Source organism: Pongo pygmaeus, chromosome 6, assembly GCF_028885625.2.
Source record: "Pongo pygmaeus isolate AG05252 chromosome 6, NHGRI_mPonPyg2-v2.0_pri, whole genome shotgun sequence".
Taxonomy (NCBI): Eukaryota; Metazoa; Chordata; class Mammalia; order Primates; family Hominidae; genus Pongo; species Pongo pygmaeus.
In genome coordinates this window covers 14,460,038-14,483,179 of record NC_072379.2, presented here as the reverse complement: position 1 = coordinate 14,483,179, position 23,142 = coordinate 14,460,038, and the positions used below count along the sequence as shown (strand labels likewise).

The following is a 23,142-nucleotide window of genomic DNA, read 5'->3' as shown; positions in this document are numbered from 1 at the left end:
CACAGTGAAACCCTGTCTCTACTAAAAATACAAAAAATTAGCTGGGCCTGGTGGCGGGCGCCAGTAGTCCCAGCTACTTGGGAGGCTGAGGCAGGAGAATGGTGTGAACCCGGGAGGCGGAGCTTGCGGTGAGCCGAGATCCCGCCACTGCCAGCCTGGGTGACAGAGTGAGACTCCGTCTCAAAAAAAAAAAAAAAAAACAGAACAGTAGAACTTGGATTATAGTCTCATCCATGACACCTGGAGCCCCTGTGCGAAATGAAGGGAATCACTCTGGGAAATAAACAGATCTGTGGCTGCCAGGGCCCGAGGGGAGGGGCAGAGATGGTGAATGATGCTAACTGGACATGAGGTTTCCATTTGGGGTAATAAAAAAGTTTGGAGCTGGACTGTGAGGACTGCCCAGCACTGTGAATGTACTCAGTACTCAGTACCACTGAAATGCACACTTGACAATGGTGATAAAAGTAACTCTTGGCCAGGTGCAGTGGCTCACACCTGTAATCCCAGCACTTTGGGAGCCTAGGGTTCGAAACCAGCCTGGCCAACATGGTGAAACCCTGCCTCTACTAAAATTACAAGAATTAGTCGGACCTGGTGATGCATGTCTGTAATCCCAGCTACTTGGGAGGCAGAGGTTGCAGTGAGCCGAGAACACACTACTGCACTCCAGCCTGCTGGGTGACAGAGCGAGACTCTGTCTCAAAAAAACAAACAAACAAAAAAAAACCTTTTATGTTTTCCACAAGGGGGAAAAAAAAAGAACTCATGAATCCCTCCGGACTACCTGTGGAAAACACATCCATGGGCTGCATTTTGTGTACACAGGGATGGAATTTGGTTTTGTTTTTTGAAATGGAGTCTTGCTCCGTCACCCAGGCTAGAGTGCAGTGGCGCAGTCTTGGCTCACTGCAACCTCCACCTCCCAGGTTCAAGCAATGCTCATCTCAGCCTCCCAAGTAGCTGGGACTAAAGGTGCCTGCCACCATGCCTGGCTAATTTTTTGTATTTTTAGTAGAGATGGGGGTTTCATTTTGCTGGTCAGGCTGGTCTCGAACTCCTGAGCTCAGGTGATCCACCCACCTCGGCCTCCCAAAGTGCTAAGATTACAGGCGTGAGCCACCGCACCTGGCCTGGTTGTTATGTTTTAATTTAAAAATATTGTTTAAATAGAGATAGGGTCTTGCTATGTTGCCTAGGCTGGTCTCAAACTCCTAGCCTCAAGTGATCCCCCTGCCTTGGCCTCCCAAAGTGCTGGGATAAGAAGTATGAGCCACTGCGCCCAGCGAGAAGCATAATTTGAACTACGTGACAGCTTCAAAGGGAGGTTGGAAATCACTGTCATGAAGTCCACACTGTGGGAGTGAAAGGATGGGCAGGCCCAGCCCACAGTGACCCCACAAGCACTCAGCCACCACCCCCACCCCGCCCCGCCCCGCAACCTTCAAGAAGGAAGCACTCATACCAACAGGACATATTTCAAATAGTTTAATTTTAAAAATATTCTATTCAGTGCTAAAATATGTCTTCACTCACTGTTGCCCATTTCCATTAAACTTTTTTGAAACAAAAAATAAAATCACAAAGTTCAATTCAACATGCAGATTTCAAAGAAAAGGGAGCTTTCTAGAAACCGAGCTGAAGGGGTACTGTGGGGGATGGGTACTGTTGTCAACCTCAAATTCTTGCTGGGGCAGTTTGTGACAGGAGGCAGGGATGCTGGAATGACAGTAGAGGTGAGAACAAAGAAAGCTGCGTGTGTGCGGATGTGTGTGCTGAGGGCAGGGGATGGGGACGGCGGCCACAAAGGGCTGTCAGCAGCTAGGGTGCCCGTGAGAGGCAGGACCACCTCAGGCATGGGCAGAACTGGCAGGACAGCAAGAAATCTAGATGGACTCTCTGCCCTTGTGTGGAGAAAAACCCTTCCCTTCCCGCCAACATCTCTACCCAGTCCTTCTCCAACAGCAGCCTACAGGGCCCCCAGTCCTAGGGGAAAGTCCGGGAGTCTACAGTCTCCGTTCAAGTTCAAGTAACTTGAGGCACGCTCTCTTCTAGAGGGTGCCTTCCACATCTCTCTCTTCTCGCAGAAGCTGCCAGCAGCTCCGTCCAGAGGTTCTGGAGCAGAGACTGCTGCCTGGAGGTCACAGATGAATCTTGGGGTGGCCGATGCTCCAGCCAACTTGGGGTGCAAAAAAGACATGAGCGCTCCGCTTCTCGGGAGCAAGTAGACACAGGTGCCAGGATCGGGAAGATGATGCTACAGCCCCAAGTCCTACGCCAGCCTTCCAGCCCGAAAGGCTCATGTGTGCAGGCTCTTGACCCCAGTGCTTGCCCTTACCCCAGCAACGCAGCGCGGCCAGAACCAGAATGCAATAAATAGAGGCAGGGCCAGGAGGCGGAGGGCCGGGACAGTGCTAGCTTTCTAACGCCGTCTGCGGCACTGTGGGTTGGTCCACACAGAAGCGCTTCAGGGGCGGGGCACCTGAGTCTTCCTCTTCCTCAACAACCTAGGAGCAGGCAGAGCATGGAATGACAGGGCCACCCCTCTGAACCAGAACCTTCCTACCCACCCGAATTATAATGGGATGCCCACTCTGCTCCTTCCAGCAGATGATCAAACTTCCTCCCCTGCCTACAACCCTGGGACTCATTTCCAGCACTGCAGATCCAACCCCACATCCACAGTCTTTCCTGGTTTTTTGACTTAGAAACTGGGAAGCCTGGCTGGGCACAGTGGCTCATGCCTATAATCCCAGCACATTGGGAGGCTGAGATGGGTGGATCACCTGAGGTCAGGAGTTCGAGACCAGCCTGGCCAACATAGTGAAACCCTCTCTCTACTAAAAATACAAAAATTAGCCAGGTGTGGTGGCGGACGCCTGTAATCCCAGCTACTCAGGAGGCTGAAACAGGAGAATCGCTTGAACCCAGGAGGCGGTGGAGGTTGCAGTGAGCCAAGATCGCACCACTGCACTCTAGTCTGGGCAACAGCGAGACCCTGCCTCAAACCAAAAAAACAAAAAACTGGAAAACTCAAAGTGACTGCTTACCTGTGTCTCTAGTGGAACTGGTTCTTCCTTGGTGAGGGTGGGAGGTTCATCAGCAACTTCCGAGGAGGGGAGGGAGGGCTCTGAAAAGGCAGCAGGGTCGGCCTGAGGGCAGGGCTCCCCTGAGGCCTGGACCTGGGGGAGCTTCCTTAGAGCTGTGTGGAGGTGGCTTGGTGAGGAAGAGAGAATACTGGCCTGAGAAGCAAACATTCATTCATGGCCCAGCTGGACCAGGTCACAGCCATGAATGGTGGAAGGGCAAAATACGGCTAGACTGCAGAGGGCCATCTCTGCTGGGCTGGAGATATCTGGAACCGACAAAGCAGCTCATCTTGTCATCCTCCAGCCCGAACATCACAACTCTAACTCAATCTCCCAATTTTCTGAGAGTTGCTATGAGGACTAGATGAAGTAATAAAACACAGCAGCTAAGAACAGCACATGCCAAATAGTAAGAACACAATAAATATTAACTACAATTGGCATTTCCCACGGAGAAACAAGTTCCATTTTGTAGTTGGCTGTTAACAGGTCACAGCACAGAAGAAGGTAACAAGGGCCTAAGACACATCTATATATCCATATTATAACAAGAAACCTGGGTCGGGCATGGTGGCTCATGCCTATAATCCCAGCTACTCTGGAGGCTGAGGTGGGAGGATCACTTGAAGCCCAGAAGTTCAAGACCAGCCTGGGCAACATAGCGAGACCCCATTTCTAAAGAAAATTAAAAGATAGCCAGGCATGGTGGCAAAGGCCTACAGTCCTACTACTCCAGAGTCTGAGGCAAGAGGATTACTTGACTCCAGTAGTTCAAGACTGTAGTGAGCTAGGATTCAGCCACTGCATTCTAGCCTGGGAAACAGAGCAAGACCCTATCTCTTAAAAAAAAAAAAAAAAGGGAAAAAAATTTAGCATGTAATGCAGACAGCATAAATGCTGAAAATAGAAGGACTTAAAGTGACATTCATTCCAACAGTTACTAGATGGGCTATGTGATCTCAGACAAGCAATTTAACCTTTCTCTGTTTTTTTTTGAGATGGAGTCTAGCTCTGTCGCCAGGCTGGAGTGCAGTGGTGCGATCTCGGCTCACTGCAACCTCTGCCTCCTGGGTTTAAGTGATTCTCCTGCCTCAGCCTCCCGAGTAGCTGGGATTACAGGCATGCGCCACCACGCCTGGCTAATTTTTGTATTTTTAGTAGAGATGGGGTTTCACCATGTTGGTCAGGCTGGTCTCTAACTCTCGACCTCAGGTGATCCACCCACTTTGGCCTCCCAAAGTGCTGGGATTACAGGCATGAGCCACTGTGCCAGGTCTTTTTTTTTTTTTTTTTTGAGATGGAGTCTCACTCTGTTGCCCAGGCAAGAATGCACTGGTGTGATCTCAGCTCACTGTAACCTCTGCTTCTTGGGTTCAAGTGATTCTTCTGCCTCAGCCTCCGGAGTAGCTGGGATTACAGGCACACGCCCAACTAAATTTTTTATGTTTTTAGTAGAGACAGGGTTTTGCCATGTTGGTCAGGCTGGTGTTGAACTCCTGGCCTCAAGTGACCCGCTCACCTCAACCTCCCAAAGTGCTGGGATTACAGGTGTGAGCCACCGTGCCCAGCCCAATTTAACCTTTTTAAGCCTTGAATGTGCATTTCCCTCATCTGTAAAAGAAGACAATAGCTGCCACCTCACAGGATTTTTGAGAGAATTATACCAGGCATCAAATACTCAAGCTCCTTCCACACAGCCTGGCACTCAACTCTAGTGCTTGTTTCCTCCCTTCACTCTGTGAAAGGGGAAAATATAATCATTCCTAAGCTATCGAGAAAGGGCTTGGTGCTGCCTGGCTCTGAGGTGCTCTCTCGAGCCTGTTACTCTAAAGACGAGACACAACAAGAGCAGAAAGCAAGGCCCTTCTAGGAAACTCATCCTCGGCCAACCACGACTCACCCTCCAGGATCTCCTGGCCCAGGGTTGGGGGCTGGGAGTCATCCGTGCGGAAGTCGGAGGTGTGTGCTGGGCTCAGGGACTCACTCTGCTGGGGGCTGGGGCTTGAGTTGGTGCTGCTGTCCACCTTAAGCTGATAGACGTCAGACACGGAACTCTGGTTGCTGTTTTCGTCTGAAAACCAAACAGAACAAAGGCAGCAGCTGAGCGTGGTCGTCTTCCTCAAGAGGAACTCTGGACAGAGCCAAGGGCCTGGCATCACTTTAAGCAGCCAAGGATACAACTGAGTATAATAATCACTGTGCCCAGCCTACACGACACAGATTCTAAGCACCAGAGGCAGCCAGCATCTTTATGTTTATGCAACATTACACCTTAGGAAGGTCAGAATATGCTTATTAAACTCTTCTTTATTATCCACTGATTGCAGCTTGTGGAAGGGAGAGGCGTAGCTGTGTCTCTGGTCAGTACTTCTCAATCCTTCTCACATCATAAGATGTGTAGAAAATGACATTTGTCAGGCATCCTTGGGCATCTGAAGGAGGCTGGTGGTGTCTGAAGGTGGTGAGCTCAGGCTTCAGCTGCCTGACTGCCCAAGGACTGACGGATTAGCACCTGGGAGTTCTGCCTGAAGGCTTAAAGTCACCATCAAGGTGCAAAACTTAATTAAGAGTTACCAGGCCGAGGCCAGGCACGGTGGCTCACGCCTGTAATCCCAGCACTTTGGGAGGCCGAGGTAGGCAGATCACAAGGTCAGGACATCGAGACCATCCTGGCTAACATGGTGAAATCCCATCTCTACTAAAATTACAAAAAATTAGCCGGCTGTGTTGGCGGGCACCTGTAGTTCCAGCTACTCGGGAGGCTGAGGCAGGAGAATGGCATGAACCTGGGAGGCAGAGCTTGCAGTGAGCCGAGATTGCGCCATTGCACTCCAGCCTGAGCGACAGAGCGAGACTCTGTCTCAAAAAAAAAAGAGTTACCAGGCCGAGTGCAGTGGCTCACGCCTGTAATCCCAGCACTTTGGGAGGCCAAGGTGGGCAGATCACTTGAGGTCAGAAGTTTGAGACCAGCCTGGCCAACATGGTGAAACCCCGTCTCTACTGAAAATACAAAAATTAGCCGGGCATGATAGCACGCGCCTGTAATCCCAGCTACTTGGGAGGCTGAGGCAGGAAAATCGCTTGAACCCGGGAGGTGGAGGTTGCAGTGAGCTGAGATCGTGCCATTGCACTGCAGCCTGGGTGACACAGCGAGACTCCATCTCAAAAAATAAAAATAAAAATAATAATTTTAAAAAAAGAAAAAAAGTAAGAGTCACCAATGCATTCCTCTGCCGCACCTACAGTAGCCAGTCACCAAAGTGTTTCCCCCTCCTGCTCTGGTATCATTTGTGCTCATTCCTTCCTCTCCTACTGCTTCAGTTCAAGCCTCATCATCTCCAGCCTGGCCTCCTGCAACAGCCACCTACCTCACTGCCCTGCCTCCAGTCTCATGTACCTTAAACTGAATTGCAAACCACTGCCAGAGAGACCTTTCTAAACCCTTCGACGCTCCACTGCTGCCTAAGGGAGAAATGTCATACCTAGTATTTTTTTTTTTTTTTGAGACAGAGTTTTGCTCTTGTTGCCCAGGCTGGAGTGCAATGGTGCTATCTCAACTCACCACAACCTCTGCCTCCTGGGTTCAACTGATTCTCCTGCCTCAGCCTCTCTAGTAGCTGGGATTACAGGCTTGCGCCACCACGCCCGGGTAATTTTGTATTTTTATTAGAGACGGGGTTTCACCATGTTGGTCAGGCTGGTCTCGAACTCCTGACCTCAGGTAATCCACCTGCCTCAGCCTCCCAAAGTGCTGGGATTACAGGCATGAGCCACCACGCCCAGCCATACCCAGTACTTCTTAGGACAGGCACGAGCTGGCCTTATCGCAACATAGGAAGTCCTTTCTGATCTCTGGCCTCAGTGCCTACTGTTCTCCTACAAGCATCCTCAGCTCCAGGCAGGCTGGACCCTAACCCAAGAGCTTCGTCATGCATGGGTGCTTCTGCCCAGCTGTTCCTTGGCTAGGCTGTCTTCTCTTGTCCTGGAAAGCCTCATACCTCCCAACACAGCCCCGACATCACTTCTTCTGCGGAGCCCTGCCTCCCTGGCTCGCATGGGTGGAAATGCCCACCCTCTCTTACTCTGCTGTGATAGCCTGTGCACGCCTGCATTTATCATTTCGCACACATGCTTCCTCCCATGATCCTCTGTGGACAGGCTCTGTGGCTCACTTGTCCTTGACTCCCCAGTGCAACGCATGGTACCTGCATACAGTGGGAGTTCATTAAGTGTTTACTAAATGAAAAGGAGGAGATGGTGGCCAGACTGAGGAAATGGAGCCTCATATGTCTCCCAGAGCCTTCTGACTACTGAACACACATTGGTGTTCCCTTTCCAACAGCACATGGTTGACCTTGGTGGGACCTGGGAAAGAGGTGGGGAAGGGATAACTACACGCTGGGTTAGCTCCAATCTGGTTTTGAAGAGAAAGTCATAAACTCATGCTAGTCTTGACTCCTATAAAGACCTTTAATACCCACACTAAAATGGAAGTAGCATTTTGTTACCAAATGAATAAAGCTGTCACTTTTGAGCTTAGGCAAAACACTGTTCCTCCCTGAGCATCAGTTTCCTTAAATAGGGATGATAATAACTGCCTGGTTTATATCACAGGCTGATACATGGGTAAAAATGAGAAAGTAAAGTGCTTTGTAGACAGTACCTAGCAGGTAGGTGTGTAAAAGGCAGTATCATGACTACGGTGATGATCCGGCAGGATTGGTTTAGGAGGCAGAACATGTCCTAACAGTGGGTAAGCAGAAGCTTCGGCTTTGGGTAGCCTACTCTAAGCGACTATGATAAAACATACAGTCTAGGCCAGGTGCAGTGACTCATGCTTGTACCTTGGGAGGTCAAGGCCAGAGGACTGCTTGAGGCCGGGAGTTCACAACCAGCCTGGGCAACATAGCCAGACTCTGTCTCTACAAAAAATAAAAAATAAAAAATGAAGTACAATCTAAAAAAAAGCTTCTGATTCAGACAACCAGGACCTGACATGGAGTCTGTCACTTACAACTTATGTAACTTTAGACACGTAACTTAACCTCTCTGAGCCTCAGTTTCCTTAACTGGAAAATGAGGATACCATTACCTATCTAGCAGAGTTATTGTGAAGTTTAAATGAAAAGATTTAGGTCAAGTGCCTAGCAAAATACCAGCGAAACAGCAGGCACTGAATTGATACACAGAATTCTTTTTTTTTTGGGCTGCAGAGACGGAGTCTCACTCTGTAGCCCAGGCTGGAGTGCAGTGGTGCGATCTCGGCTCACCGCAACCTCCACCTCCCGAGTTTAAGCGATTCTCCTGTCTCAGACCCCGAGTAGCTGGAATTACAGGCACGCGCCACCACGCTCAGCTAATTTTTTGTATTTTTAGTAGAGACTGGGTTTCACCATATTGGCCAGGTTTGTCTTGAACTCCTGACCTCAGGGGATCTGCCCACCTCAGACTCCCAAAGTGCTGAGGTTACAGGTGTGAGTCACTGCACCCGGCCAATTCTTCTTCTTAATGTGTTCATCCAAGTTTTCGTTCTCCTGCAAGGAAGACACAGAGATGCAACTCACCCTGGAATTCAAGAAGGAGAGAGGAATTGGCTGAGGCATCAGAGGGAAAGCCATTAGGTTCTCGGGCTGCTGAACTGTTCGATTTTGACTTTTCTTTCTAGAAAAGGAAAAAAAAGAGGAATATGACAGAGCCAAGCAGGAGACTCACAGAGAGGGAGGAGGGTGCTATGTGACAGATCACAGAGGTCTGGATTAGGACTGAACAGGAAAAACGACAGCAGCGTGAGAATCCAAGGACCCAAGGAAGAACAGAATCCTGGACAAGACACTGCTCAAGCCTCAGAAAAATGAATCCTTCCAGCAAGAACACTGTGAATCATAAGCAACAGGCAAATACATACACTTCGACTAGAACATCCCATAGTATCCCTCTCCTGCCCTGATCAAATTGCTCCAGGCAACCCTTCTCTATACGAATGGGCAAGAAATACAAAACACTCATTTGAGAAAAATTCCTGTTTCAGTAGCAGAGTGGGGAAAAAGTGAGAAAAGGAGGAACCTCATGTAACACAGACAGTGACAGGACAAATGGGCCCAGGCTGGCTCTATTCCTGATCCGTCATCCTCATCCATTCAAAATGATCACCCCGGCCGGGCGCAGTGGTTCACGCCTGTAATCCCAGCACTTTGGGAGGCCAAGATGCATGGATCACCTGAGGTCAGGAGTTCGAGATCAGCCTGGCCAACATTCTGAAACCCTGTCTCTACTAAAAAATACAAAAATCAGCCGAGTGTGGTGGCATGTGCCTGTAATCGCAGCTACTTGGGAGGCTGAGGCAGGAGAACTGCTTGAGGTGGAGGTTGCAGTGAACCAAGATGGCACCACTGCACTCCAGCCTGGGCTACAGAGTGAGACTCCATCTAAAAACACATAAAATAAAACAAAAAATAAAATAAATAAATAAATAAATAAATAAAACTACAAAAATTAGCCTGGCGTGGTGGCATGTGCCTGTAATCCCAGCTACTCTGGAGGCTGAGACAGGAGAATTGCTTGAACCTGGGGGGTGGAGGTTGCAGTGAGCCGAGATTCTGCCACTTCATAACAGCCTGGGCGAAAGAGCGAAACTCCATCTCAAAAAGAAACAAACAAAAAAACCCAAAAAACAAAATGATCACCCCATGTTTATTTTTACCTATAACATTTGTTTCAAGAAAGATGTAGGTTATAAGTGCAGGGCAACCACAGTGGGCAGGTAAGCACCAGCTTGCAACAAGAAAGCCCAAGGGCCAGGCACAGTGGCTCATGCCTGTAATCCCAGCACTTGAGGAGGCGGAGGTGGGAGGATCGCTTGAGCCCAGGAGTTTGAGACCAGTCTGGGCAACATAGTAAGACCCCATCTCTACAAAAAAATTAAAAATGAGCCACGTATGGTGGCATAGGCTGGTGGTCCCAGCTACTGAGAAGGCTGAGGTGGGAGGATCGCTTGAGCCTGAGAGTTTGAGGCTGCAGTGAGCTATGACTGTGCACTCCAGCCTGGGCAACAGAGTTAGACCCTACCTCAAAAAAAAAAAAAAAAAGGCCAGAGTAAATCCAAGCATGTGAAATGAGAGCATCCCAAAAGCCAAGTTTAAATCTGAGTAGCCTCAAATTTACCAGTTCATACTTTTTATACATTTCCAGTAGATGCATTACATTAGTAACATAATTTTTGTTAATAACTCAATTTTTTGTTTGTTTTTTGAGATGGAGTCTTGCTCTGTCACCCAGGCTGGAGTGCCGTGGCGCAATCTCGGCTCACTGCAAGCTCCACCTCCCAGGTTCACGCCATTCTCTCGCCTCAGCCTCCCGAGTAGCTGGGACTACAGGCGCCCGCTACCACGGCCGGCTAATTTTTTGTATTTTTTAGTAGAGATGGGGTTTCACCATGTTAGCCAGGATGGGCTCAATCTCCTGGCTCCAGGATGGTCTCGATCCACCCGCCTCAGCTTCCCAAAGTGCTGGGATTACAGGCGTGAGCCACCGCACTCGGCCAAGGAAAGGGGGTTTTCTAGCAGCGTCTACTCCTATCTATACACAATGCCCAAGAGATTTAACTGCTTGACCTTTGACCCCTGTGGTAATGGCCAGAGCCAGGCTGGATGGGGGAATAAACAGTTGCTCCAGAGTTTGGCATCCTAGAACTTCTTGGGATGGCTGCTCTCAGATAAAGGCAGAGTCCATAGAGTTGGTGCTAGGAGGTTCCCTGGAGCCAGAGAGGACAGCAGAGAGCAAAAGGGAGAGGCTGAACCCTGAGGCTAACCTCGACCTCCTAAATTCATTTACAGAAAGGAAAACTGACCGGGCGCGGTGGCTCACGCCTGTAATCCTAGCACTGTGGGAGGCCGAGGCGGGCAGAGCACGAGGTCAGGAGATCGAGACCATCCTGGTTAACAGGGTTTTCACCTGCCTCCACTAAAAATACAAAAAAATTAGCCGGGTGTGGTGGCGGGTGCCTGTAGTCCCAGCTACTCGGGAGGCTGAGGCAGGAGAATGGCGTGAACCCGGGAGGCGGAGCTTGCAGTGAGCCAAGATCGTGCCATTGCACTCGAGCCTGGGTGACAGAGCGAGACTCCGTCTCAAAAAAAAAAAAAAAAAAGTAAAACTACGGCTCAGGTTTCCCTCCTCCTCGTAGTTACACATTACCAGCCAATGCAATTGAGAGTCCCAAGGGAATAAAAGGTGAGTGCACGCATAAAACTCACCAGAGATTGGAGGAACACAGGCACCCTGATAAACAGAACAGTCTATACCAGAAGGAGCAGAGGAACTGAAGTTAAACATAGATTGCTCAGAAAGATAAGGATAATATCGAAAAGTTGTTTTAGCCAGGGGCAGTGACTCATGCCTGTAATCACAGCACTTTTTGGGAGGCCAAGGTAGGCAGATCACTTGAGGTCAGGAGTTCGAGACCAGCCTAGCCAACATGGTGAAACCTGTCTCTACCAAAAATAGAAAAAAATTAGCTGGGCGTGGTGGCACATGCCTGTAATCCCAGCTCTCAGGAGGCTGAGGCAGTAGAATCATTTGAACCTGCAAAGTGGAGGCTGCAGTGAGATGAGATCATGCCACTGCACTCCAGCCTGGGTGACACAGCGAGACTCTATGTCTCAAAAAAAAAAAAAAAAAAAAAAAAAAGTTGTTTTGAGGAAGAACCAATTGAGGCAATGTTATGAAAAATATAATTGCTCAAATAAATATTAAGTGAATGAGGTTAATTGAAATACATACAGCTAAATAAAAGATTAATGAGCAAAAACTGCGTTGAGAAATTCAGAATGCATCAGGAAAAGACAAGAAATGAAATGAATGAGAGAAAAGTTAAGAAATGAAGCAGCTGGCCGGGCGCGGTGGCTCACGCCTGTAATCCCAGCACTTTGGGAGGCTGAGGCGGGCAGATCACCTAAGGTCAGGAGTTCAAGACCAGCCTGACAACACGGAGAAACCCCATCTCTACTAAACAAAAGTAGCTGGGCATGGTGACGCAAGCGCTACTCGGGAGGCTGAGGCAGAAGAATGACTTGAACCCGGTAGGTGGAGGTTGCGGTGAGCTGAGATTGTGCCATTGCACTCCAGCCTGGGCAACAAGAGCAAAACTCCATCTCAAAAAAAAAAAACAAGCAAGCAAGCAGTTGCGTGGGTGCAGTGGCTCACACCTGTGATCCCAGCACTTTGGGAGGCCAAGGCAGAAGGATCGCTTGAGCCCAGGAGTTTGAGACCAGCCTGGGAAATACAGCGAGACCGTGTCTCTACAAATAATTTAAAAGTTTGCCAGGCGTGGTGGCACATGCCTGTAGTCCAGCTACTTGGGAGGTGGAGACATAAGGATTTCTTGAGCCCAGGAGTTCGAGGCTTCAGTGAACCACCATTGCACCACTGTACTCCAGCATGAGCTATGGAGTGAGACAGTCTCAAAAAAAGAAAAGAAAAGAAATATTACAGGATATTTTGAGGGAATTCCTAGGAGATCAAAGATAGAAGAAATGCTGAAGTTTCCAGGAGGCCAAGTGGATCACCTACAAAGACTCAAGCATGGGAATAACATCACATTTCTTAACAGCGACACTGGATGTACAATTGAGTAATAGCTTCAAAGTGCTGAAAGAAAATAATTTTGAACCTAAAATTTCATATACAGGTAAAATCATCAATTTTCAACACAAAAGTGAAACAAAGATATTTTCAGAAAGTTTTCCCCACAGAAGCTCTCTTTGACAAAACTCTTAAAGGATGTATTCTAGCAAAAAGAAAAACAAATGTAGGAGAAAACAGTAAGAAGTCGATGCATGAGGCTGAGCACAGTGGCTCACACCTGTTACCCCAGCACTTTGGGAGGCCGAGATGGGCAAATCACTTGAGGTCAGGAGTTCAACACCAGCCTGGCCAACATCGTGAAACCCCATCTCTACCAAAAAATACAAAAATTAGGCTGGGTGTGGCGGCATGCACCTGTAGTTTCAGCTACTGGGAGGCTAGGCACCAGAATTACTTGCACCCAGGAGGCGGAGGCTGCAGTGAGCCAAGATTACATCACTGCACTCCAGCCTCAGAGTGACACCCTGTCTCAAAAAAAAAATGTAGGTGCATGAAATTTTAGGCAAGGCTGGGCGCAGTGGTTCACGCCTGTAATCCCAGCACTTTGGGAGGCGGAGGTGGGCAGAACACGAGGTCAGGAGATCAAGACCATCCTGGCCAACATGGTAAAACCCCGTCTCTACTAAAAATACAGAAATTAGCCGGGCGTGGTGGTGTGTGCCTGTAATCCCAGCTACTCTGGAGGCTGAGGCAGGAGAATCACTTGAACCCGGGAGGCTGAGGTTGCAGTGAGCTTAGATCGCACCACTGCACTCCAGACTGAGCAACACAGTGAGACTGTCTCGAAAAAACAAAACAAAATAAGGAAACAACAACAACAACAACAATTAGCTGGATGTGGTGGCATGTGCCTGTAGTCCCAGCTACTCAGGAGGCTGAGGTGGAAGGATCACTTGAGCCCAGGAGACAAAAATAGAAGTAAACCGAGATTACATCACTGCATTCCAGCCTGGGCGACAGATTGAAACCCTGTCTTAAAAAATGATAATAATAATAAAAAAAGGAGCAGGCCAGGCACAGTGGCTCATGCCTGTAATCCCAACACTTTGGCAAGCCGAGGCAGGTGGATCACCTGAGGTCGGGAGTTCAAGACCAGCCTGACCAACATGGAGAAACCTAGTCTCTACTAAAAATACAAAATTAGCCAGACGTGGTGGCACATGCCTGTAATCCCAGCTACTCGGGAGGCTGAGGCAGGAGAACTGCTTGAAACCAGGAGGCAGAGGCTGCAGTGAGCCGAGATTGCGCCATTGCACTCCAGCCTAGTCAAGAGAAGCGAAACTCTGTCTCAAAAAAACAAACAAACAAAAAAAAAACTCCAAAAAAGAAAACTCTTGTTTCCGGTGGGAATATAAATTGGTACAACTACCATTTCAGAAAATAGTTTAGTATCAGCTAATATAGGTCAAAACATACATACCCTAAGACCCAGCCACTTCCCTTCCAAGAATATACCCTAGGAAAACTCATGTACATGTTGATGTGGATTCTGAACAAGAATGCTCACAGGGGCATTGTTCCTATTGGCCCTAACTGTGGACAACCTCAGTATCTACAGGAGAACCAGAAAAATAAACTACACTTAGCCATGTGATGAATATGCAGCAAAATACAGCATAGAGAGCAATGAAAAGGAATGGATAACTCCAAGGACAACATGGATGCATTTTACAAACATAATGCTGAGCAAAAGAAACAAGACACACGAAAACAGATACTTTATCATGCTGTTTCCATAACACTCAAAATGTTAGAGGCTGGTGCAGTGGCACATGCCTGTAATCCCAGCTATTTGGGAGGCTGAGATAAGATCCCTTGAGCCCAAAAGTTCAAATCCAGCCTGGGCAACAAAGAGACCCCCCACCATCTCTAAAAAAGGAAAAAGGGTGGGTACGATGGCTCATGCCTATAATCCCACCACTTTGGGAGGCCGAGGTGGGAAGAACATTTGATCCCAGGAATTTGAGACCTATCAGCCTAGGCTGATATAGCAAACTCCCATCTCTCCAAAACAAACAAAAAAAAAGAAAGAAAAAAAATTAGCTGTGCATGATGGCACGTGCCTGTGGTCCCAGCTTCTCAGGAGGCTGAGGTGGGAGGACTCCTTGAGCCTGGGAGGTCAAGGCTCCAGTGAGCTGAGATCATGATACTGCACTCCAGCTTGGGTGACATAGTGAGATTTCGTCTCTGGAAAAAAATCTTAAAAATAATAATAAAGGAAAAACTGTTTATGAATGACTAGAGAAGTGGTAACAAAGCAAAAGTAGGAGAGTCATTACCTTTAGAGGGGCAGGAGGAAGAGGATGGGAAGAGCTGCAGAGAGGTCTGCTGGGGTCTTGGCAAAGCTCTGTTTTGCACTGAGTGGTTCTCACAAGGGTGTTAGCTTTATATTTATTCATAAACTGTACATTTATGTTTTATATACTTCTCTGTATGTGTTTTATATTTGAAAATTTAAAAAACAATTAGAAAAAATAAAGTTGGAAACAATCTGGGTATTTATCACCCAGAAAATATGTAGATAAAGGTACTTACTGCAAATAAGAAAATGCAATGCATGAGTCAAAGGTAATAATTCTATTTATATTTACAGATACATGGAGGGGTCTCAAAACAAGGTTGGGCCAGGCACGGTGGTTCATGCCTGTCATCCCAGCACTTTGGGAGGCCAAGGCGGGCGGATTACTTGAGGTCAGGAGTTTGGGACCAACCTGGCCAACATGGTGAAACTCGTCTCTACTAAAAATACAAAAATTAGCCAGGCGTGGTGGCAGGCGCCTGTAATCCCAGCTACTCAGGAGGCTGAGGCAGAAGAATTGCTTGAACCTGGGAGGCAGAGGTTGCAGTGAGCTGAAATTGCACCATTGCACTCCAGCCTGGCGACAGAGCAAGAGTCCATCTCAAAAAAACAAAACAAAACAAAAAAAACAACCCCAAAGAAAAAAACCAAAGTTGAACCACAGAGAATACAAAGAGGTTCTGGCAAAATACTGTACATATATAAGTTTTTTTTTGTTTTTTTGTTTGTTTGTTTTTGAGACGGAGTCTCGCTCTGTCGCTCAGGCTGGAGTGCAGTGGCGCGATCTCGGCTCACTGCAAGCTCCGCCTCCTGGGTTCACGCCATTCTCCTGCCTCTGCCTCCCGAGTAGCTGGGACTACAGGTGCCCGCCACCATGCCCGGCTAATTTTTTTGTATTTTTAGTAGAGACGGGGTTTCACTGTGTTAGCCAGGATGGTCTCGATCTCCTGACCTCATGATCCGCCCGTCTCGGCTTCCCAAAGTGCTAAGATTACAGGCGTGAGCCACCGCACCCGGCCCACATACGTAAGTTGTTTAAACACAAAAATACACATATGAAACAATGCTATGTATTTTTAAAGAATATACAGGTATCCAAATACATCCAACAAAGATGAATCACAAAGGTCTACACCAGAATTAGAAAGATGTATATACATATGATACACACAATACAGTGGGGGAATAATCGCATAAGAGCAAGCATCAGCGAACTTTTTCTTAAAGGGTCAGATGATAAATATTTTAGGTTTTATGGGTCATTTGGCCTTATGGCAACCACTCAATCTGCCACCGTAATTCAAAAGCACCACAGACAATAAGGAAATCAGTGGGCATACTTATGTGTTTCGTTTTTTTGTTTGTTTGTTTATTTTTGAGATGGAGTGTCACACTGTTCCCAGGCTGGAGTGCAGTGGTGGGATCTTGGCTCACTGCAACCTCTGCCTTACAGGTTCAAGCGATTCTCCTTGCCTCAGCCTCCTGAGTAGCTGGGATTACAGGTGCCTGCCAGCAGGCCTAGCTACTTTTTTTGTATTTTTAGTAGAGACGGGGGTTGCACTATGTTGGCCAGGCTGGTCTCGAACTCCCGACCTCAAGTGATCCGCCCGCCTTGGCCTCCCAAAGTGCTGGGATTACAGGCGTGAGCCACCGCGCCCAGCCAGTTATGTTCTAATAGAACTATACTGACAAACGTAAGGAATACGCCAGGGCTGTAGTTTGTCAAGCCCTGGAAAAGAGGCTTGGGTTAAGGGAAAGGAATAAAGAAGGAAAATAATAAAGAGAGGCCTTGCATGGACCAATAACAGGGTGCCTTGTAGTATTTTCCACTCAATTCTGGGGAAATAAATTCCTTTAATTAAGAGGCAATTAGGCCGGGTGCAGTGGCTCATGCCTGTAATCCCAGCACTTTGGAAGGCTGAGGCAGGTGGGTCACGAGGTCAGGAGTTCAAGACCAGCTGGACCAACATGCTGAAACCCCGTCTCTACTAAAAATACGAAAATCAGCTGGGCATGGTGGCAGATGCCTGTAACTCCAGCTACTTGGGAGGCTGAGGCAGAGAATTGCTTGAACCCAGGAGACGGAGGTTGCAGTGAGCCAAGATCATGCCACTGCACTCCAGCCTGGGCGACAGAGCAAGACTCTGTCCCCAAAAAAAAAAAAAAAAAAAAAAGAGGCAATCAAATAAAGAAATAAAATGGTTTCTTTTGATTTTCTTCCACACTTACCTCCTTGCTGTCTGTCACAGGAACCCACTTAAATATCCTCAGGGACGTGTCACCCACAGTCACCCACTTCTTCTCCCTAAAAGAAAGACACTTCTTAGAACGGATAAAACAATGCAATGCGTTTTCTGTTCATCACTTGTGCTTTTCTACTACTCAGCAGATCATTCCTTCAATCTGGAATCCTTCTGAATTTCCTCTTGGTGGGGTATAGTAGCTCACACCTGTAATCCCAGCACTTTGAGAGGCTGAGGCAGGAGGATTGCTCAAGCCTAGGAGGTTGAGAACAGCCTGGGCAATTTAGCGAGACCTCATCTCTAAAAAAAAAATACAGGCCAGGCACAGTGGCTCACGCCTGTAAACCCAACACTTTGGGAGACTGAGGTGGGCAGATCGCTTGAGGTCAGGAGTTTGAGACCATCCTGGCCAACATGTTGAAACTCCGTCACTACAAAAAAAAAACAAAAAGTAGCTGAGCATGGTGGCGTGTGCCTGTAATCCCAGCTACTCGGGAGGCTAAGGTGGGAGGATCCCTTGAGCCCAGGAGGCAGAGATTGCAGTAAACTGAGATCACGCCGTCACACTCCAGCCTGGGCAACAGAGACCCTGTCTCAAAAGAAAAAAAAAAAAAAAAAAGGATGTGGGACATAAGGCTGGAAGGTAGCACACATAGCACCATATTCTTTTTTACTTGCATGCCAGTTACTTTGTGTGCTTTTCTCTTTACCAAATATGAGTTCTATTACTACATTCCTTTTTTTTGTTTGTTTTAGTGAGACAGGGTCTCGTTCTGCCTCCCAGGCTGGAGTGAAGTGGCACAATCATAACTCACTGCAGCCTTGACCTCCTGGGCTCAAGCAATCCTTCCACCTCAGCCTCCTGAGTAGCTGGGACTAGAGGCGCACGCCACCACACCCAGCCAAATTTTTATTTTTTGTAGAGACAGTTGGGGTGGGGGTGGGGGGGGGTCTCTCTTTGTTGCCCGCGCTGGTCTTGAACTCTTGGCCTCAAGCAATCTGCCCACCTTGGCCTCCCAAAATGCTGGGATTACAGGCATGAGCCACCACACCTGGCCTCCTGTGTCCATTTAAAGACCCTTCCAAGGGGCAAACAATCCCAGGAGAGACACCTGCTGCTGGGGGGTATGGCGTGGTAGGTGTGAAATGTTAGGATCCTTTCCCTCTCTGGGTTACTAAGACTGCATAAAGAAAAACAAAACTAGGCCAGGCGCGCTGGCTCACACCTGTAATCCCAGCACTTTGGGAGGCCAAAGCGGGCGGATCACGAGGTCAAGAGATCGAGATCACCCTAGCTAACACAGTGAAACCCTGTCTCTACTAAAAATACAAAAAAATTAGCTGAGTGTGGTGGCACGCACCTGTAGTCCCAGCTACTCAGGAGGCTGAGGCAGGAGAATTGCTTGAACCCGAGAGGCAGAGGTTGCAGTGAGCCGAGATCGCGCCACTGCACTCCAGCCTGGGTGACAGAGCAAGATTCTGACTCAAAAAAAAAAAAAGAAAAAGAAAACTAGTTTAAAGAAATTTTTAAATTTCAACTTTGAAGTTCAAAGCTTTGTAGAAATCCTTTTGTCTCTTGCTGTGTTTCAAAGGGGTAAAAATGGCAGAGTTTATCAGTCCACTACACTCACGAAATAAGCAAAGGGATAAGTCTTGCACAAGGTCACTCTCTAAATGACTAAAGACCCCCAACTATCTACACCAGATTAGAATGCCACTGTTCTGAGCTTACCCACAGAGTGCCTTCGAGGTCTGCAAACAAATGTGTGGAGGAGATAGAACAAAGGAGACTATTTTTTTTTTTTTTCGAGATAGGGTCTCCCTCTGTCACCCAGGCTGGAGTGCAGTGGTGTGATCACTGCTCCTTGCGGCCTCAAAATCCCAGGCTCAGGTGAATCTCCCATCTCAGCCTCCCAAGTAGCTGGGACTACAGACCACCATGCCCAGCTAATTTTTTGTATTTTTAGTAAGGATAGGGTTTCACCATGTTGCCCAGGTTGATCTTGAACTCCTGGGCTCAAGCGATCCTCTTGCCTCAGCCTCTCGAAGTGCTGGGATTATAGGCGTGAGCCACCATGCCCAGCCTCTCCTTCATTCCAAGAAGGTTATTCCCTAAGCATGCAGGCAGAGAACAAATTTGCTTATTTTAAGGTCCACTGATACCTTAAGAGGTACTTGCTGTCAGTAGGAACAAGGGTCAAACGCAGGAAACTGCTTTGTCACAGATCTGAGCCAACTTCTCAAAGAGTCAAGTCCAAATATGAAGTCACAAAAAAGCAAAAAAAAAAGCAACTGCTGTTGTAGTTGTTGATGCTGTTCAGCAAATGATGACATAATAGGGCCGGGTGCGGTGGCTCACACCTGCAACCCCAGCACTTTAGAAGGCTGAGGTGGGTGGATCACTTGAGCCCAGGAGTTCGAGACAAGCCTGGTCAACATGGTGAAATCCTGTCCTCACTAAAAATACAAAAATTAGCCGGGCATGGTGGTGCACACCTGTAGTCCTGACTACTCAGGAGGCTGAGGTGCAAGAACTGCTTGAACCCCAGAGGCGGAGACTGCAGTGAGCCAAGACCACGCCACTGCACTCCAGCCTGGGTGACAGAGCAAGACTGGGTCTCAAAAAAAAAAAAAACAACAAAAAAACAGATGACGTACTGGGAGTGTAAAGAGACTGTGATGTAACAGAAGGAGTGAACTAAAGTCTTAGAAAATAACTAGAATTAATTCCTGAACAGACCACTCCATTTTCTCATTTATTCAACCAATTAGTATACAGCAGGCTGTGCTAGGCCCTGGTGACGCAGGGAACAAGATCCACAGTCCCTGCCCTCACAGACCCTGTCTTATATCTGGAAACAGACATGAATAGCTCAATTCAAGATTAGTCACTTAATCATCAGGTTTAACCATATCAAATTGCCATTTTTGTAGGTTAATTAGTCAAATACAGGAGGCCAGGCACAGTGGCTCACATCTGTAATTCCAGCACTTTGGAAGGTCGTGGTGGGAGGACCACTTGGAAGTCAGGAGTTCAAGACCAGCCTGGCCAACATGGTGAAACCCGGTCTCCACAAAAATACAAAAAATTGGCTGGGTGTGATGGTGTACACTTGTAATCAGCTACTCGGGAGGCTGACGCAGAATTGCTTGAACCTGGGAAGCAGAGGTTGCGGTGAGCCAAGATCGTACCATTGCACTCCAACCTGGGTGACAGAGCAAGACTCTGTCTCCAAAAAAAAAAAAAAAAAAAAAAAAAAAGAAATCAAATATAGGAAATGTCTTATGAGTCCATCTAATACAACTGTGGAAAGGTCTATGAAGGGGACTTGATCTAGATTGGGAATCTCAAGCGGTGAACCTAAGGAAGCAACTTTTGAGCTGAGCTAGGAGTTAACTCAGCAAGAGGGAGGAGAGGAGAGAGGAAGAAGAATGCCAGGCGGCAGGAAGAGCAGAGTGACTTCATTGGTAAGACAGCGGGCATCCTGGGAAAGAGCCAGCCAAGTGAGGCAGGAAGGAGGGCCTTCTTCAGTATTTATCCTAAAAGCAAGAAGGGAACCACTGAAGCATTACTAGGGGTGCTAGGATAAGATGCACATTTTATATATTTTTTTACAGATGGGGTCTCGCTCTGTTGCCCAGGCTGGAGTGCCATGGCATGATCATAGTTCACTGCAGCCTCAACTCCTGGGCTCCAGTGATCCTCCCACCACAGCCTTCCAAATAAGGCTGTGCACTTTAAAAAGATCACTCTGCTACTCGGAAGAGAGAAAAATAAAATCACTCAGTGCAAATGAACAGACTAGGGAATGAGCAAGAGCAGAAGCAGAGAGTTTACAGGGAGGCTGGTACAAAGTTTCAGGTGACAGGGGATGGCTCTTCAGCCTAGCCTGCTAGGGGCGGGGGGTCAAAAATGGGGAGAAGAGAAAGGTGTACCTGTTCTTAGGTTTCACCAAAACCTCGGAGGATTAAAGGTGAACGAGGAAAACCATGAGTATGTTAAACTAATATTTATACTGAAACCCAACTATATATGAAGCCCTCAAACATAAAAAGAGAAGGAACTTCCCTCTTGTGGGGAAATGGACAGATAAACACACAAATAAAGTCCAACGCACCAACGACCTTAAAGGAGGTAAACGGTGAGGGATGGGAGGAGTTAAGGAAGGCTTCCTGGCGGGAGGTAACATCTACTTGAACTTTTATTTTCTGTAGAGACGGGGTCTCACTATGTTGCCCAGGCTGGTCTCAAACTCCTGGCCTCAAGTGATCCGCCCACCTCAGCCTCCCGAAGTGCTGGGATTACATGCCTGAGCCACCTCACCTAGCCAGACCTGGGTTTTTAAATTATTAGTAGTAATTGGCTATACAAAAGAGCTGACAAAGTTGTCTGTGAAAGTTTAATGTGATGACTCCGATACACACCGATGCAGTGTGTATCGGAGTTCCGGATACTAAACAGGTGCTCAATCGGCATCTTCCATGAACATTTTAGACACAAGGTCTCTCTCCGTAGCCCAGGCTGGAGTGCCGTGGCACGATCATAGCTCACTGCGGCCTCCAACTCCTGGGTCCCAGCAATCCTTCCACCACAGCCTCCCAAGTAAGGATGTGCACTTTAAAAAGATGTACACTTTAAAAAGACCACTCTGCTACTTGGAAGTGAGAAAAATAAAATCACACAGTGCAAATGATGAACGGACTGGGGAATGAACAAGAGCAGAAGCAGGGAAATTAGAGGGAGACTGGTACATCGTTTGCAAAGGACTCTCCTGACAGCCGCCAGGGCAGCAAGAGAAAATGCCTACCAAGCTCGCAGCGCAGGGGCCGGTTACTGGGGGAAAGGGAGGGGTTTCCCTCTGGATTACACCAGGCTTGCTCCCTTGACAGAGGGACTAACCCAGAAACTCACCCAACTTCAACGCCTGAATACGCAGAGCGCTCAGCCTGGCGAGCTGAAACCACTCCAGGGCTACTCGCTATTATCAAGACGAAGCTTGGAAACGCAGGCGGGGCCACTGCCCAGGAAGAGGGGAGGGCGGGTCCCCGGCTGGGCCGGGCGCGGGCACCGAAGCCAGGCAGCTCCAGTCCGGGCCGGAAGCCGGAATCCCCTCCCAGGCGGCGCGCGGCCGCAGCCGCAGCAGGTGGGCGGGCCCGCAAGCCGGGCGGACCGCTGATTGGCCGCGGCCGGCGCGCCCTCTGACCTCACGCCGACGCCAGCGGTGACCTCCTCCCGCCTTCTCCCGCACCCCCCTCCCCCAGCGCCGGCCGGTCGGCTCCCACCTGGCCCGCCAGTCCCGCGCTCCTCAGGGCCTGGATCCGTGACCCCCGCCAGCCCCCTAAGCTCCGGCCCCTCACCATTTCCGCACTTTCTCGATGGCCGCCATCACCTTCTTGATGTCGTCCTTGGCCCGGCTGCGGGTCTCCGCCCGGACCGACCGGCCCGACATGGCGGCGGCGGGAGCGGCGGGGGCCGGGGCACTGCTCCCAAGACACCGGGGATCGCGCGCCTCACGCGCCGCCGCCCGCCCGCCGCCGCCGCAGCGTCACAGCGGCCGTCGCCCCCTCCGTGCGCGCGTGCGCGAGAAAGCGCGCGCACCCGCCCGCCCCTTGGGGCTCACGGCCTCAGCGCGCCTGCGCGCCCCGCCCGGGGCGTCCCTCCTGAGTGCCCCCGGAGTCCCCTGAGCCCCCACCCGGGCCGGGGTACGAGGCGGGTTGGGCGCACGTGCTTATGGTCAGGACGAGGTGCGAGGTGCCGCCGGTGGGCAACCTGTTTCTCTTCCCTGAGAGTTTGGAGGTCGGCTCCCTTCTCTGGCCAGCGTGTTAGGGACCTGACCCTGTGGAACCGCACTCCTGCGCCATCTCTGTCCTC

At 48.9% G+C, this 23,142-nt stretch overlaps 1 protein-coding gene across 2 annotated transcripts; it reads right to left on the bottom strand.

Annotated features, from left to right (window-relative positions):
* Positions 1-1,473: 1,473 nt before the first annotated feature.
* Positions 1,474-22,892, bottom strand: BCL7B (BAF chromatin remodeling complex subunit BCL7B). Of its 2 annotated transcripts, XM_054493803.2 has the most exons (6): positions 22,629-22,892; positions 17,257-17,332; positions 8,654-8,750; positions 4,990-5,160; positions 3,051-3,130; positions 1,474-2,507 (listed from the first exon to the last, which is right to left on the bottom strand). In XM_054493803.2, exons 1-6 carry the CDS (start codon positions 22,718-22,720, stop codon positions 2,415-2,417), a joined length of 609 nt encoding a protein of 202 aa, XP_054349778.1. In that variant the 5' UTR covers positions 22,721-22,892; the 3' UTR covers positions 1,474-2,414. The 2 variants fall into 2 exon arrangements, with proteins under 2 accessions (XP_054349778.1, XP_063524347.1); XM_063668277.1 differs by lacking the exon at positions 4,990-5,160 and having other exon boundaries at positions 22,629-22,857.
* Between the last annotated feature and the right edge of the window lie 250 nt (positions 22,893-23,142).

Bases quoted from the DNA above. Each gene is read 5' to 3' on its own strand.
- BCL7B (XM_054493803.2), bottom strand. From the start codon at position 22,720: ATGTCGGGCCGGTCGGTCCGGGCGGAGACCCGCAGCCGGGCCAAGGAC. The intron at 8,751-17,256 runs GTAAGTGTGGAA...TTCCTTTTCTAG, and splicing joins CTGTGACAGACAGCAAGGAG to AAAGAAAAGTCAAAATCGAA. The intron at 5,161-8,653 runs GTGAGTTGCATC...TTTGGTTTTCAG, and splicing joins TCTCCTTCTTGAATTCCAGG to ACGAAAACAGCAACCAGAGT.